The 14,934-nt window shown below is 39.9% G+C and overlaps 1 protein-coding gene across 1 annotated transcript in view; it reads right to left on the minus strand.

Moving 5' to 3' along the window:
* The window catches only part of CERS6 (ceramide synthase 6), a 97,375-nt gene that overhangs the window by 15,911 nt on the left and 66,530 nt on the right, over positions 1–14,934 (minus strand). Inside the window, exons 6-8 of the mRNA XM_033065038.2 lie at positions 13,090–13,182; positions 6,779–6,907; positions 3,391–3,497 (exon numbers count right to left, since the gene is read on the minus strand). Coding sequence (XP_032920929.1) covers positions 3,391–3,497; positions 6,779–6,907; positions 13,090–13,182 — 329 coding nt within the window. The remainder of the gene's footprint in view (positions 1–3,390; positions 3,498–6,778; positions 6,908–13,089; positions 13,183–14,934) is intronic.

The following is a 14,934-nucleotide window of genomic DNA, read 5'->3' on the forward strand; positions in this document are numbered from 1 at the left end:
AAGCCTGTCTCAGGTATTCACCTTCCTGTATGGGGGAAGTTTTCTTATAAATTACATCCTTGCTTTTACATTACATGCACACTGATTTTATACCTCTCAGCTTTTATGCTAGAAAAATACGCATATTTATGCAATATTAATCAGGCACCAAATTTTGCTATTTTAAATTTTCAGCAAAGGAGAGCAAAACTATACTTCCTGGCCTGCTGCCACTCCAGTGAGTCATCTTTGCTGACATGCAAACTAATAGGGCTAAAGATTTAGAGCTGCTGCTTCATAGAGGAAAAGGATTTGGGAGAGACAAGCTCATGTATCCCATGGTTCATCCCTGCTAAATCTTACTCCCACATGCATTGCCTACAGTACAGCTGAGAACAATGAAACTGCCTCTGACTGTGTCTAAGGGTAGCCATTAGGAATACATACATCAAGGCTTTGGTCTGGAAATAAAATGGTCTTAAAAATCAAAGATCATACATAACACACTCAAGCATTAGTATATTCAAATAAATAAATGTATTTTTCATTGATTAAGGGATACTCTGGTTTGAGCTGGCACACACCTTCGTTTTCTTCATGGTAGGTAGTACAGGGCTATATCCTGGATTTGTGCTGGAAACAGTGTTGGTAATTCCAGGATGTTTCTGTTCTTGCTGAGCAGTGCTCACACAGAGCAAAAGCATTTTCTGCTTCTCACGCAGCCCTCAGTGAGAAGAATGGAGGTGCAAAAGGAGTTAGATGGGGACATAGCTGGGACAGCTGCCCCCAGGGATACTCCACACTGTATGGTGTTTCCCAGGTCACCATTACACATAGAGCCCTGCTGTCCTGGAGATGGATGAACACCTGCCAGCCCACAGGAAGTGGTGGATGAAAGCCTGGTCTGGCTTTGCTTGTGTGCACAGCTCTTGCCTTAACCTACTGAACTGGTTTTATCTCAGCTCATAAGTTCTCTCACTTCTGCCCTTCTGATTCTCTCCCCCATCGCACTAGTGGGAAGTGAGTGAGGAGCTTTGTGGGGCTTTGTTGGCAGCTGGGGTTAAACATGACAAGGCAGAGGGATCACCAGTCACTCTGGTTGTGACAGGGACTACACAGCACTGTCAGCTGCTGCATTCCTGTCAGGGGAAAATCCCTGGCTCAGACTTCTTTACACTCTCCCTTCATGTATTTCTGTATTGATAATACCCATTTTGGGCTTTCTCTTTCCTGTGCTAAAAAGTCATGCCTGTCTCAACCTTTCCTCATGTGAGAGGTGCTCCAGTCCCCTAATCAATCTTGGTGATATTTGCTGGACTGTCTCCAGTAGCTTTGTGCCTCCCTGATACTGAGGAGGCCAGAACTGGACACAGGGCTCTGCACATGGCCTCAGCAGGGCTGGTAGAAAGGAAGAGTCGCCTGTCTCAGCCTGCTGCCCACACCCCTCCTAGTGAAGCCCAGGGTACCACCAGCCTTCATTACCATAAGGGCACAGTGCTGGCTCGTGTTCACCTTGGTGTCCTCTGGAACCCCCAGTGCAAGGCTGCTTTCCTGGCGGTCATCCCCCATAAAATATTGGTGTAGGGCTCTGCACTGCTTTTGCTGAACTTCTGAGGTTCCTGTTAGCTGTATCTCCACCCTATTGAGGCTCCGTCCCTTTGGATGGCAGCACAACCCTGTGGTGTATCAGCCATTCCTCAGGTTGGAAACATGAACAAACTTGCTGAGGGTGCACTCTGCCCAATCATCCAGGAATTATGTAATTACAAGGCAGTAATTTCATCATAGAAGGTTATCAGGTTGGCCAAGCATGATTTCCTCTTTGCAAACCCATCCAGTGTTCATGATTGAGACTTAAGTACAGTCATGCACTGCAGTCTCCAGTGAAATGCATGGCTGAAATTGGGTCCTCCCTCCATTCCTCAATATAAAACAGAAAGCAAGGAAGTGGTGAAATCCTAGGAGCAGGAATGCCACCATTTTTCCTATCTGAGATCATGGAAGTAGAAAAACTAGCTTATTTCCTTTACAGAAATTCAGTGAATGGCCCTGTTGGCTTCAAGGAAGGACTGAGGAAGGGAAGCAAAACTGCTTAAAAAGAAAAAAAATGCTCCTTGAAGAAAATACTAAGTGTTTCTAAACATGCAGTTTGTGTGTCTATCCATTTTCACATTTTGTCATGTTTGTTCACCAACTCACATCACAGAAGGGACCAGGCATTATGGTAAAATCTTGGGAGTCATCATATGCTAAATGAGACTTCTGTGTTGTAGGGATAAGCAGAGCTGATGACACAGCTCCCTGAGGGAATCTTGGTCTTACCCTGTTTGCATTAATAAAACCTCAAAGAGATATCATTAGAGAGGTTTGCAAGGAGGTTGACATTGACATCTGTAAATCCTCTGCATATCTGAATAAGGAGCTCGGTGGTAATCCAAATAAACTGCAAAGGGTACAATTTCTGGCATTCTTGTTGCTTCCCAAAAACAAAACTGTCATTGTTATCTTCTGATGCAATGAAAGACCTCTCTTACTTTCCAAAAATACAGGTATCTGTACTAGTTCTGTTTATAAGAAAGAAAGGATTAAGAATAGAAAAGACCCAAGGCAAGCACCTTCTCTCAGCCCTCCTCATACAAAGTGCACAGGTTGCAGAAAAATTTCAGTGCATTTTTACAATGAAGTACATCCATGTGTTTCCTAACTATCCATCTGCCCTCTGGATGCAGGAGATCCTAGCTAAAGACTCAAACATCTGTGTCCAGTCTGTGTGCATGCATATCTGTGTGCCTACAAGAGTGTGAGCACATGCAAGCAGCTGTCTGAGAAGATGTGAAATAACAGTAAGAGCTGTGTAACCACCTTCCAGACATGTGTTACACAGCTGCCCCAGGAACCCCAATTCAAAGGAGAGGTGGAAAAGGAGTAGCCTGCAGTACTGCAATCTGTAATTGCATGGCAGTAACATCCTAATACCAATTTCAGCAGGTCAAACTTCACTTATTCCACTGTGCTTTTCTTTAAGCTGAAAGTGTTCATGAAGCATGTACTGAAAGCTATTGAGAATATCCTAGCTTCAAGCTGAGCTGCTTGAGCTGGTCTGTTTTGTTGGTGACTAATATTTTCATTTTCCTCTCATTTCTTGCCAGCACACCCAGCCACCTGCTTGTCTGAAGCTATACTGTCTCCAACCCACTTCTACCAGCAGAAGTCCCAGATGTTTCTCATCTTGCATACAGTAAACAAAATGGCACTCTAGCAAATAGGCTATTTCAGCACCTGGTTATGTCTGAAACTCTCCCTGGTGCTTTGGGAAACAGAGTAATGCAGTGAATCATGTTCAATTATAATACAGTTATTTCAAAATCTGTTTGGTCCCTAGCGTTTGAGGGAAACACGGTCCTTACTCACCATAAGGGATATATGCCAAGCCTACTGACAATGAAGACAACGGCAAATGTAAGGAACAGAAGGTCACTCAGTTTTTGACACTTGCAATAGTTTGCCATTTTGGCAGCCTGCAAAAGAAAAAGACGTCTTTTTACTTTCATGAGGACAACTGAGTTCTCTTGCGCTGTGTATAAGCTGTAAGAAAAAGAAGAAATCAAATTTTTATGAAATCACTAACATTTTCACTGGGCCACCTCACAGTGATCTTGGAACTCTCTCCACCAAGCAGCTGGAAAATATGCTCTTTGGAAAAAAAACCAAATCAGACTACATAAAACTAGAGTATGTATTTAATTTCTTTATTTCCCATTCAATTTCATTTTTGAAATTCTACAACTTCAAATTTGCAAAACTCTTCTAAACTTTTTATTGAATCCCAATGTGTTTATGGTGTCTTTGTCCCCAACCTTTTTACCTGCATATCTCTCACCTTTGCATTTTCAGCATCCATCTACCTTCCATGTGCCCCATGCTCTCTGACCTTCTAGTAGCAGCTATATATAAACTTTGCCTCAACTCCTCCAGTACACCCCATATACTACATTTTTCTAAAGCATCTCTTCTTCCTTTTCTGCCTATACAGAATAGTTTCCACCCCAAAGATTATACTTCTCCCTTTCAAGTCTTTTTCCAAGGCTCTCCTTTCAGCTTCTGCTTTCTATCTTGTTGCCTTATGCTTATATTTGCATGCTTTTCTCACTCTTCTTCATGCAGTCTTCTGACTCTTTCTCAGTGAAGGACTCATTAATTCATTACTCTTCTCTGAAACTGCTCATTAAAACACTGATCTTCCCAGAAGTTCCTTTACCCTTTTCTCCCTGAGGAAAACGGTATATAGGGAAGGAAGCTTGTTTTAAGATGTGTGTGCTGCTTCCACAGTATTAATGTGTGCAAGCAGTTAATTATTTTAAAATAACACCTGCTTTGAGATAGGGGCAGTCTTTATTCACGCTTTCTGTCAAATGTAACCAGAGAGTACACTTAAGCCACTGGGAACCCTTTCAAAGCTCTTTTCTGAGGGGACCTGCATCCAGCTCCCAGTATCCCAGAAGACACTTGTGCAGGCTTTCCAGAGTGCTAAGAGGGAACAAAATTATCACAACTATGCATACAGAATATGATTCTGAATGCAGAATTCAAACCAGAGAAACAGACAGTCTGGATGCCAAAACCAAACCTGCACATTGGATGTTACCCAGTTTCTGCAATGTTCCCACTAAAAACCTGAACATGAAGAAAATTTCTCACTAAAGAAACCAAGAAGCTCCCAGAACATGAGGAAAACCACCAGTGCTGTGAAAAAAACCACAACCCTTCTGAATCAACCCTGTTTTCTAGAGGACACAAATGAATTTCTCAGCAGTTCATAGTTTCAAGGAAGAGAACACTTTGGTGCCAACATACAAAGCAGAAGCATTACTAAATTCAGATGATGGAAAATTCAGTCCAGGAATTCTGGATGTATTTCCATGGGGGCAGTCTAAAAAACTGGTTTCATAGTGCATGAAGCTGATATTACAATAGCAACTTGTAGTAGTATCATGTCATGTCTCAAAAACAATACAACTATTGGGACATCAGTTCTCAAATAACAAATTGTATTAATTCTACAAATTATAATTGTAAAGAAAGACTACAAAAAAAGGGAAGTGAATATGTCGTTGTTGGATGGAATTTAGTCACCTAAGACAACAGAACACAATTTTCTGAGTTTGAAAACCATGACTACTGAGTAACACAGCATTACATGTTCCTGGAATCAGTACTATGGTTCTTCCATAGTTCCAGATACCTTAAGACCTGTGGAAAAAATCTCACCTCCAGTATTCCCACCAATGCACACGAGATTTTGCAATGAGAATAACAATATATGGTGCTTTCCAGTGGATGTGTTTCATTATGAAATGGTAGATGGAAAAAGTCTAGTGGCCTTCAAAAATGGTTTTCTATTTTTACAAATACGTAATAGGTAATACAGGTCAAGTGCACAACTGACCCATCATGACAAGGTATTTAACCAACTTCTTTTGCAGTTTGGTAGTTTTCTTACTCTGCACTGACTTCCCCTTCAGTAATGTCAGCAGTGCACCAAAGTCCATCTCCCCTCATAAGGCACCAGTGTTGTGACCCACTGCCCTAGCAGAATTTCCAGTCAAACTACACTGAAAGAACTTACTAGAAAGACCACTGAAGTATGTGCCCATGAGGAAGCATGTCTGGTCAACAGTTGCAACTCCAGTGAGAATACCTATTTGTCTTAGCAAATGGACAGAGGGTAAAGTTTTAGCTAGCCTAGTACAGCTGCCCTCCAGTGTTTTTATAGTACCACAGATACTGGTCTGATCTAGAACAAACATCTTTAAGTACTTCTTTCTGGCTGTGAGAAAAGAGGAATGAAGAAAGTTTTGGTGAAGTTCACAGCTAGCTAGACACATTGCTAAAGCAGAAAAATAAACTTGCAAAGATGTGATTATTTTTATCACAAAAAATCCACATTCTCTTTTGATTTCTATCTCAGGCAGCATGTGCCTTCTAGATTAAAAAAGATTAAAAAATAAAACCATATTTACAGCACTGCTGAATCAGAATGACAGAATCTTGATTTTGCAATAGGTGATTCATGCAGTGAGTCTATATTCTTGCATAACAGGTATCCTTGCAGGTACTTGAATAAAAAATAATTTCAGACAAAATAGTTATTAACTTTGGAGGAGAGTTCAGAGACAGCCAAATTCCAGATGACACAGAGCTGTCTAGTAACTGATGCAGATAAAGGATGACAACTTCTCTAAGTTGCCACTATGGAAATTACAGACCATCTTGACTTAAAAGAATTTCAATCATCCCTTGTTCTCCAAATAAAACTGCTTAATGCTGGTACTGGGATCCAGAGGCATGGGAATCTGGAAAATTAGAGATGAGCTCACTGGCCACGCCCAAATAAGCCACTAAATTGTCCAACATCCTCTGCCCAGCAAAGCACAGCAGAAACACACCGTGACACCTTGATTCTTTTGGAGACAGGGTTATTGCTCCACACATCATGTCATGGTTTAAAAACCAGGTGACCCACTTCCACCACTTCCAGATTTTGCAACTTCAGCTTTTAACATGTTGTATTTAAAATCTGCAAGTAACCCTCCCTGGCATGCATTACCAGTCTCTGCTCTGTACAAGTCACATATCGAGGGATAAACCAGTCTGAAATAAGAAGCATGTGCTGCTACAAGTGCAAGATATTTAAGCAAGGAAATACACTATATTAATCACCATTACCATCTTGAACTGGCTTAGGAAAGACTTGTTCTGCATTCTACCTGCTGACAGGATGACATATGAATTATCTCACCTCTAGGACAATATCAGCCGAGTCATGGAGACATAAGATCAAGGTTCCCACTCGTGTCAAATTCGTTACGTATGAGAAGGTAATCAGGGTGACTGTTACAATGTGATGTGTAAACATGATTCCAAAATCCTAGAGCAGCAGAAGCAAGGAAAAGACACAAAAATAAAATTTTAAAAAATGAAGCAAACTGACATTCTGAACTCATATAAAAAAATGGATGGCTGTTTCTTACATCCAGCATTATATTTAAGTTATAAAAATATCTATTATGTAAGTGCATTATAAACTCTTCTCTATCCTTAATTTAGACTGAATAAAATAATCATTGTATGTTAATCAAATGCAAAACCATTATTGAAAGCTAGGAAATGACCACACTTCTCAGTTCATCGTAATTTAACCCAATAAACATTTGCAGTTGAAGTTACTTTGAAAAGGCATATGTACATGCAAATCAAATTCCACCATACTTTTTATGCACCAAATAACATACAATTATAAAAACATGCATAACCAAGTGTCAAATAATGCACCATTCAGAAGAGAGACAATAGCTACAAACGAAGGCTAAACACATTTCCAGTGCATTAGGACAACAGACGTCTGCCAAGGACAACTGAGAGAATCCCAGATCCAGGCTTTTATTTGTTTTCTTTTAAGGTGCTTTGTGTTCATACTGTAACAGGGTCAGAAGAGTCTTCAAATGAGCTGGTGCATCTCCTTCTAATTGGTTCTAATCCACTGCCTCCCAACTAGCCAACGCAGGCTAGTTGATCTCTAGATCAGTAACTCTGTTATTTGGCCAGAAAGTAACTATTACGATTGAAAAATCTGGGAGCGGTGAAGCTCCCAGAAGCAACACCACATTCCCAGATACTTGCCAGGGAGCAGACAAAGCAGAGAGAACAACCTGCCTGCCTGGACTAGGCTCCCAGACTGATTAATGAGAGAACAGATCTTGCAGAGATGAGACTCTTCTCAGCAAGGTACTGAGTCAGTCAGAAATAAGTCTTGTTGGTATTTGCTGAACTACCTGCATAGAAAGTGATATAAAAACCCTTAAGAAAAGATCACAGGCAACATTTAACTGGGAAGTTTCTCTATGCACCAGATGCAAAATTTGTAGCACAGCTCCCAGCAGATCTAGTGGCTCTCGTGCAGAGCTATCAGAAAGGAGAGAGATCCAGTCAAAAGGAGCAGTTCCTTCGGGCAGCCTGCTCACCTAGAGTATTGGGAGGTGGAATTTGTCTTTCTGATAACTTTCTGATAGGCCAGTCCTGCTGAGATGTACTAGTCTTCAGCTAAGTGGCCCCCAACAGAGAAGCCAAAACTGTGCCTTTAGAGGCACACCAGCTGGTTTGCAAAGGAACTGAAGGTACCTGTGTTGGGCAGGAGGGCCCTATGGAAAGTGCCATGAGCTCCAGCTAACAGGGGCAGCTCTGGAAAAGCAGCAGCTCCAGCCCCTGACTGCACTGCCTCTTCAGTACTGAGAAGCATAACTGCACATTGCTCCCACAGTTCTCTTTGGGATGTAGGAATCCCTGTTTTCAAGGACATGCAGCGCCACTGCCTCTCAGTACCAGCACGTGCCTTCCCTGCAGTGTATACCTGGAGTCCCTGGAAAAACCTGCAGCTTGAGCAGTGTCACTATGTGAAGAGGGACAGGACCTGCTCCCAGCCTATCACTTATGTTTAACGCTATCAGGTGCTACAAGATGCTAGTTCCTACTCCCCAGTAGGCACCGCCAGTACTTCCAACACAAAACTGAGGAAGGGTAGGAGGGCAGGGAAGGGCAGAAAAGATAAAATGACCACGAACAGAGATTCATATGCCAGTTTAGTATACACCCAACACTTCTCAGCCAGGTTATCTGGCCCTCAGAAGCATGGAACACAATAAAATACATTCAACAGTCACATCAAGCCACTGCTTAAAATCCATTTTCTTCAAGCAGACAGAAGAAAAAAGCAATTAAAGGCTGCTTCCCTTTCTGAGTGTCCACAGGGAAAACAGGGGTATGATATCTCAGTCGTTTCAGTGACTACAAACCCACACATGGCGACCATGTCACCATTTTACAATAACAAAACCAGCAAAGCACCTACCTTATTCTATGGGATTGGAAGTAAGCTACTAGTATTATCAGTATTGCTCTATGGCCATACTGCAGCTTAGCTCTTTACCTCCTTCACCAGCATGTACTATGGCACTGTTCTTAATTTTCCTTCCAAATGTAATTATGTTAGCACATAGGCTATGGGGCAAAAAGTCAAGTAGAAAATCTCCTCTGTTTTTACAGCTGACATATTTATGTTCTACAAATACTAGATTTCTAGTCCCTCTTGGATATTCTTCAAGGCATTCCTGACAATATGGATTTTTCCTAAGAAATCCTAATGTTCTTGGGCAGCAGTCTTCTACATTTCTGCATGAGTCTTCTTAAAGAAATGATGTCTGGGGAACTCCTTCTGTAATAATGTTTCTTAAGAGGCAGTTGCTTGACTCTGCCACCTCTGAAACAGAAGTGCTGGACTAACATATGGAAAACTGTTGGAAAAAAATGGCAGTGATATAAATAAGACTGCTTTGTTATTGGGATTGTTTCTTTCCTGTGAGTAACATTTCCTTAGGTCATTAATTAATAGTATGCTCTGAAGATGCTACCTGTTAGATTTGAGTTAGCTGAGTTAGAGATCAAGGGTAATGAACACATAAATACCAAGTGGTACGTGTGTGCCCAGCTTACTCCAGTACTTTCACCATATGTAGTGGAAGAGCAGCTGTACAGGAATGAGCTTTTTAATTTTGGGCTTTCTTTTTAGTTAATGTATTTCAAATCATATGTATGTTTGGGAAAGATGTATTTATTTGCAGAAGATTCATAGCCTCCAGTTGTAACTGCTGGAAGATGTCATGTGCCTATGTTAAGAAAATCTGGGGCTAAGAATAGGAGAAAGAACCTATTCTAGACACCATCAGTGGGAAGAACACAGGGTAGAGAGCAGAGAAATCCCACTGGTCTCAACTTGTAGACAAGCTCTCCAGAATTTAAAGCCTCTGCCACCCTCATTTGTTTAACATGTCACACTCACTGACTGAACTGCCAAATAGCCATTGAGCATTAGTGCCACTGAAGGGCAAAATAGCATCTTCATGGCCTATATTACAGATCAACAAGGAAATTGAAAGGTCTGCAAAATACATGCAATCTAAACTGCTTTCACTGAAACAAAAAAAAACCAAAACAATTCAGTGTCTTTCTTTACCAAGAAAAGTCTCTTTTAAGAAAGAAATCTAGTATCCAAATTGAGTAAAATATAATGTAATTTTCTAGAATCAAAACTCGGTATTCAAGAAAATTAGCAGCTACAGAACATTTTATTCTTGGAATGAATGAACTGTCATTTAAAAAAAAAAAAAAAAAAACCACAGAAGCTCTAGAATTGCCAAATGCTTGGAAATAAAAGGTGTGAATACAGAGAAAGGTCTCCTAGACCTTCTACAAACCTGTTAAAACACTGAGAAAAAATTTTATACATTCCTTTAAATGTACCTATCAAATATCTTTCTATTAAACAATACATCAGGCATCCAGGAAGCATGTAAATAAATTATTGCTTTTAAGGTTCATCAGGTTCTTGTGAGACTAACGAACTTCCACAATTTTTTTTTAGTGTTTTACAAAACAGGAGCATGGGAAACTGGAAAAAGATGATAAAACACCAATTCATACTAGGTTTCAGTCTTTGAAAATGAACACCCTTAAGGGAGAATATAATTACAGCAACATAGTAGATATTTATGAAGCTAAAAGCATGCCGTTATAAAAGTAGAAGTTGATACACAGTTCACTGACTTAATGCCAATAGCAGGTTTGTGCAATGGCCTAGTTTGCTCACATCTCCAGTCAGGCAAAGACAATCAGGTAGAATTTGTAACACCTAAATAAAGATAAACAAGTATTTGAAAATCAAAAAACCCTGGAAGTCATTTTTTAAGTCATCATTTTGCTATAAGAGAAGAAAAAAATGGAGATGGAAAACAGCAAGTACATTTCTCTTGATGTACGTAAGTAAAAGAGCAGTGCTGGAGTTAGGCCAGTGCTGAGGGCTGCTGCTTCCAGCAAGGACACACTGCACCTCTCCTTCAGAGAAACCCAACTACATGAAAAAAAGCACTTGGCTGCATTCCTGCAGTACACAAGACTGCCTGGGCACTTCTGACCATCCCAGAATACAATGCAGCCAACGCTGCTGAATTTAAAGTAACTAAAATGATAACCAAGACTTAGATAAAAATATTAATTTCACTGTAACATGAAAACATCAACACCTTACTCAGGTTGAGAACTGCTCCATACATGCCAATTGTGAAATATCACAATAGCATCCCATATTAGCTGGCAAATTTCCTGCTTCCTGTTAAACAGGTCCCTATTTCATATGGGCACCATTCCACAAATTGCATATTGGATGCATTATAAGGTTTCCACATTTTTTTTAAACTAAGCCTTCTTTTAAAAGAGAATTACTATGGTGTTGCAAGAACTGGTTTCTCTGTCAAGCTTGTACTCCTTTTTGTCAACTATTGTTAAGTCTTCAGTACTAACATTTTTCAACTCTGGCTCTCCTTGGCAGCTTGCACTCCAAACAGTTTTACTGTGTGACACAGCTGCATTTCTCCAATCTGATCTTCCTTGTTATCAATTTCACTTACACTACAAAAAGAGCTGTCTCCACTGTCCAAACCAGTGAGTGATCTAATAGGTTATTTATAAATATGGCATCTCCACTGTTCCCTGCTGGGTGCTGATAATGAAAGGCTTTTGACTTGCTATCACTGCAGATGTTGTGCTCCTGCTCTGTGCTGGACACTGCACGTCCTCAGACACAGCAGGTGCTTGGGACACCACCTGGATCTGGTGCTCTGGCCTCAAGCATCACAAAGCAGTGGCTGGGGGGTTCTTGGCTGCTAGCAATCCACTTCCCCACCTCCATGTCCCATCCTATTTCCACAGCAGGTTGCCCTGAAGTTTTTCTGATAACAAGTTATTTATACATAACTAAGAAACAGACTTGGCCCCTGCAGTTTAATATATTAGTCAATATTACTGTCGATTTAAATTCATCTCCACTGTCATACAGATCCCTTGAGCACTGTTTCTCTCAATCTTGGTTTGTGAAAAAGGGATGTTATATCCGTTTCAAGCTCAGAATGTTTAGCATCTACAGACAAGCAAGCAAGGCATTTATATGCATTCATCATAATTGGTTGTTTTATTTACAGTTTATCCTCTAATATGGATTTAAATTTTGTGGATGCTTTCTCCAGATTTCTACTCTGGAATAACCTGGAAATCCAAACAGAGGAGTGTGTTTCTATATAGGTAGCTCTGGCACAGGACTCCCAGGAATACACATAAATTTATTCAGGTCATACTGCATCCTTCATTTATTCTTTTCAGAGTTATGCTCCTGCTAAAATTCTAATAAGCAGGAATTTTTCCAATAGCATAGCCTACAATAATTTATTTAAATGACAGCAGAGGGAAGCCCATAAAGATATTACAAAATCCTTTCAAATTAAAAAAAAAAAATTGAAACATTAAAGCCCCTGCAAGCATAGCTCAATGGACTGTTATTACAGAGTAACTGATGCAGCTTGTTCTGCTATGGACTAGGATACTCCTCAGAGGAGAAAACATTGAATATGGAGCAGGTTGCAACTAATTCTGGAAACATACTTCTGTTTGGACAGAGTCTTGGTTGTTTTCACTAACAACCCTCTAATAGCAAAGCCCACTTGCATGACTGCAAGGGTAAAAATAAATTATAACATCACTTTTTAGTATTAAATATTTTTGCTGTCCTTTTTTAGAAAAAACTGAAAGCCCTCATAGATCTCACAAAATGATACTGTGAATTTATATTGTGAATTTATGAGGCAGTCTTACCCTTTTCTTGGTATTTCATTGTTTAACTTTTAGAAGAAACAGTACATCTACCAGATACTACCTGTTCAATTCTATTCAAGTCACTGCACAAAAGCAGAAGGTTCTTTTAGCTTCTGCTGTTTGCCCTTCAATATTTTCTCCAGGCTCTTCTTTCCATGTGCAGAAAAACCTCACATTACAGTAACAAGGAACAGAGTAAGACAATCCCAGTTTCTCAGTGATAAACATCTGCAAGAGTTGAAGACTAGAAACAACTGTATTTCCAGTTCACTGCATGTGTAATACAGGTATTCCTCAAGTAAAGAACAATATGTTAAAGCTTAAAGCCTTTGGTGCTTTTAATCTCATTGTTCTTACCTTTCTTTTGACGTCAATGAATTGAGAAAACATTAAGGACCAGTAAAATGACAATTCAACTATGTAGTAGTAATGGAGGTCAGGCATCAGTGGCTGAAAGATGAAGATGAGAAAAGGTTAATGGTCTGACATTACAGGCAGCTCTGGTCTATAGGAGACATGTTTAATCACAGGGGATTATTGAATTATACATAATCATCCTATGTAAAAAAAATGATGATGGTTGCCTCTTTCAAACTTAGATGGCTCTGGAAAAATAAAGCTCCCCAACATACTCTTCTAATATTTTAGCCCTAACAATACTGTAATCTAAAAATCATCAGGCTGTTCATTTAGAACCCAGAGCAAACTAAATTCTGAGTATTCCTAAGTCTGTTTTAAAAGTTTACTTGAAACATCTTGCTGTATATCAGTATGTGGGTTTAAAGTGTAGCAAAAAAAAAAAAAGACAATGCTAGAGTAGACTAGAAAAAAATTAACGCCAGTATACAACATCATCAGCTCATGACAAAAATGTGGGCTTTGAGCAGGGCTCTTTATAATAGAAATGCCTACTTTTGAAGAATTTAACCATTTTCTGGGGACATATTAACATTTGGAAAGAAGAAAATAAAATAAATCTATCCAAGCATCTTGCCTGATATACAATATGGTTACAGAGTTGTTCCAAAGTAAAAGAAATAAAAATAATAATACTCAACCAAAACCAACCTGGGGTAACTTCAAAGAAGATAACTGATGACACACATAAGCCCTTTGACCCTCAGCCTAAGAGAGCCAGGCCTAGGAGCTACTCTAATTTCCATGCAAATGCACCTTCATGATAGTCATGTCTTCCATGGCAGTGATAGACAGAGAGACCGGCAGAGGAGAAGCTCCTGAGGGCATCTCCCAAGGCATTAGACAAATAATCTCTAGAGCAGCTTGCACTGACACAACTATGCACCCAAGCAGGGTAGAGCTGTTTCCATTGGCAAGAGGTATTTCAGTTGCACCCTTTATTCCCATTCTCTTTTGCAGACAAATTTTTTGCAGCTGAAAGCCAGTCCTTGGATTCACAGGAAATGATCTATGGGTGTTATTTTAATACAGACATATGCTTATGCTTTGTGAAAAATGTGTAACTCAAAATCCATCCTTTAAAGCCATTTCTTGGGCGAATATAACCCTTTTCTGAGTTAGAGAGACTGGCAACAGACTTTTAATTATGTGTAATTAAAAAAGGGAAAGAAAATTACAGCTTACTATGAACTGCAACTATTATATCCATTATTGCAAGGGAACTCACTGGGGAAAATTTCTAGTAAAAAATGAAGATTGTCAGCTGCTTTATTAACAATAGCATTAGTATTTCTAAAGTGATACATAGTGATAGTGTAGGGCAATTCTAAAGATGCTACTGATTCCTTTGATGCCTTAAGTTTTAGCTTTCATATTTCTCAGATTCTGTGCTGCCTTAGTATGGGACTCTGAACTTTATATTAAGTGTTAGGAAGTTCTCTTCACAGGGCAGTTAGACAAAACAATCCTTTTCAAGGACAACCATTGCAGCCTCGGGCCCAAACAGCATAAACAATGGTGAGTTGAGGGGAGTGAGCCAGGAGGATGGGACCTCATAACCTGAAGCTGTAATTGGACAACTGACTCCAACGTGTGCATGGACCAAAATATAAAAGTGTGAAAATTTGTGACCAGGATCCATCTTCGGTCCATCTTGGGTAGAGTCATGGCTAGGCTCTTGTACATCCCAAGGTGTATCCTTTTAATAAATACCTGCTTTATTCCTTTAACACTGCCTAGCCTCTGTTCCAGGTCAGCCTCTAAAGGCAACAGGTTTGCATTAAT

This window comes from Catharus ustulatus, chromosome 7 (assembly GCF_009819885.2).
Source record: "Catharus ustulatus isolate bCatUst1 chromosome 7, bCatUst1.pri.v2, whole genome shotgun sequence".
NCBI classification, from domain to species: domain Eukaryota; kingdom Metazoa; phylum Chordata; class Aves; order Passeriformes; family Turdidae; genus Catharus; species Catharus ustulatus.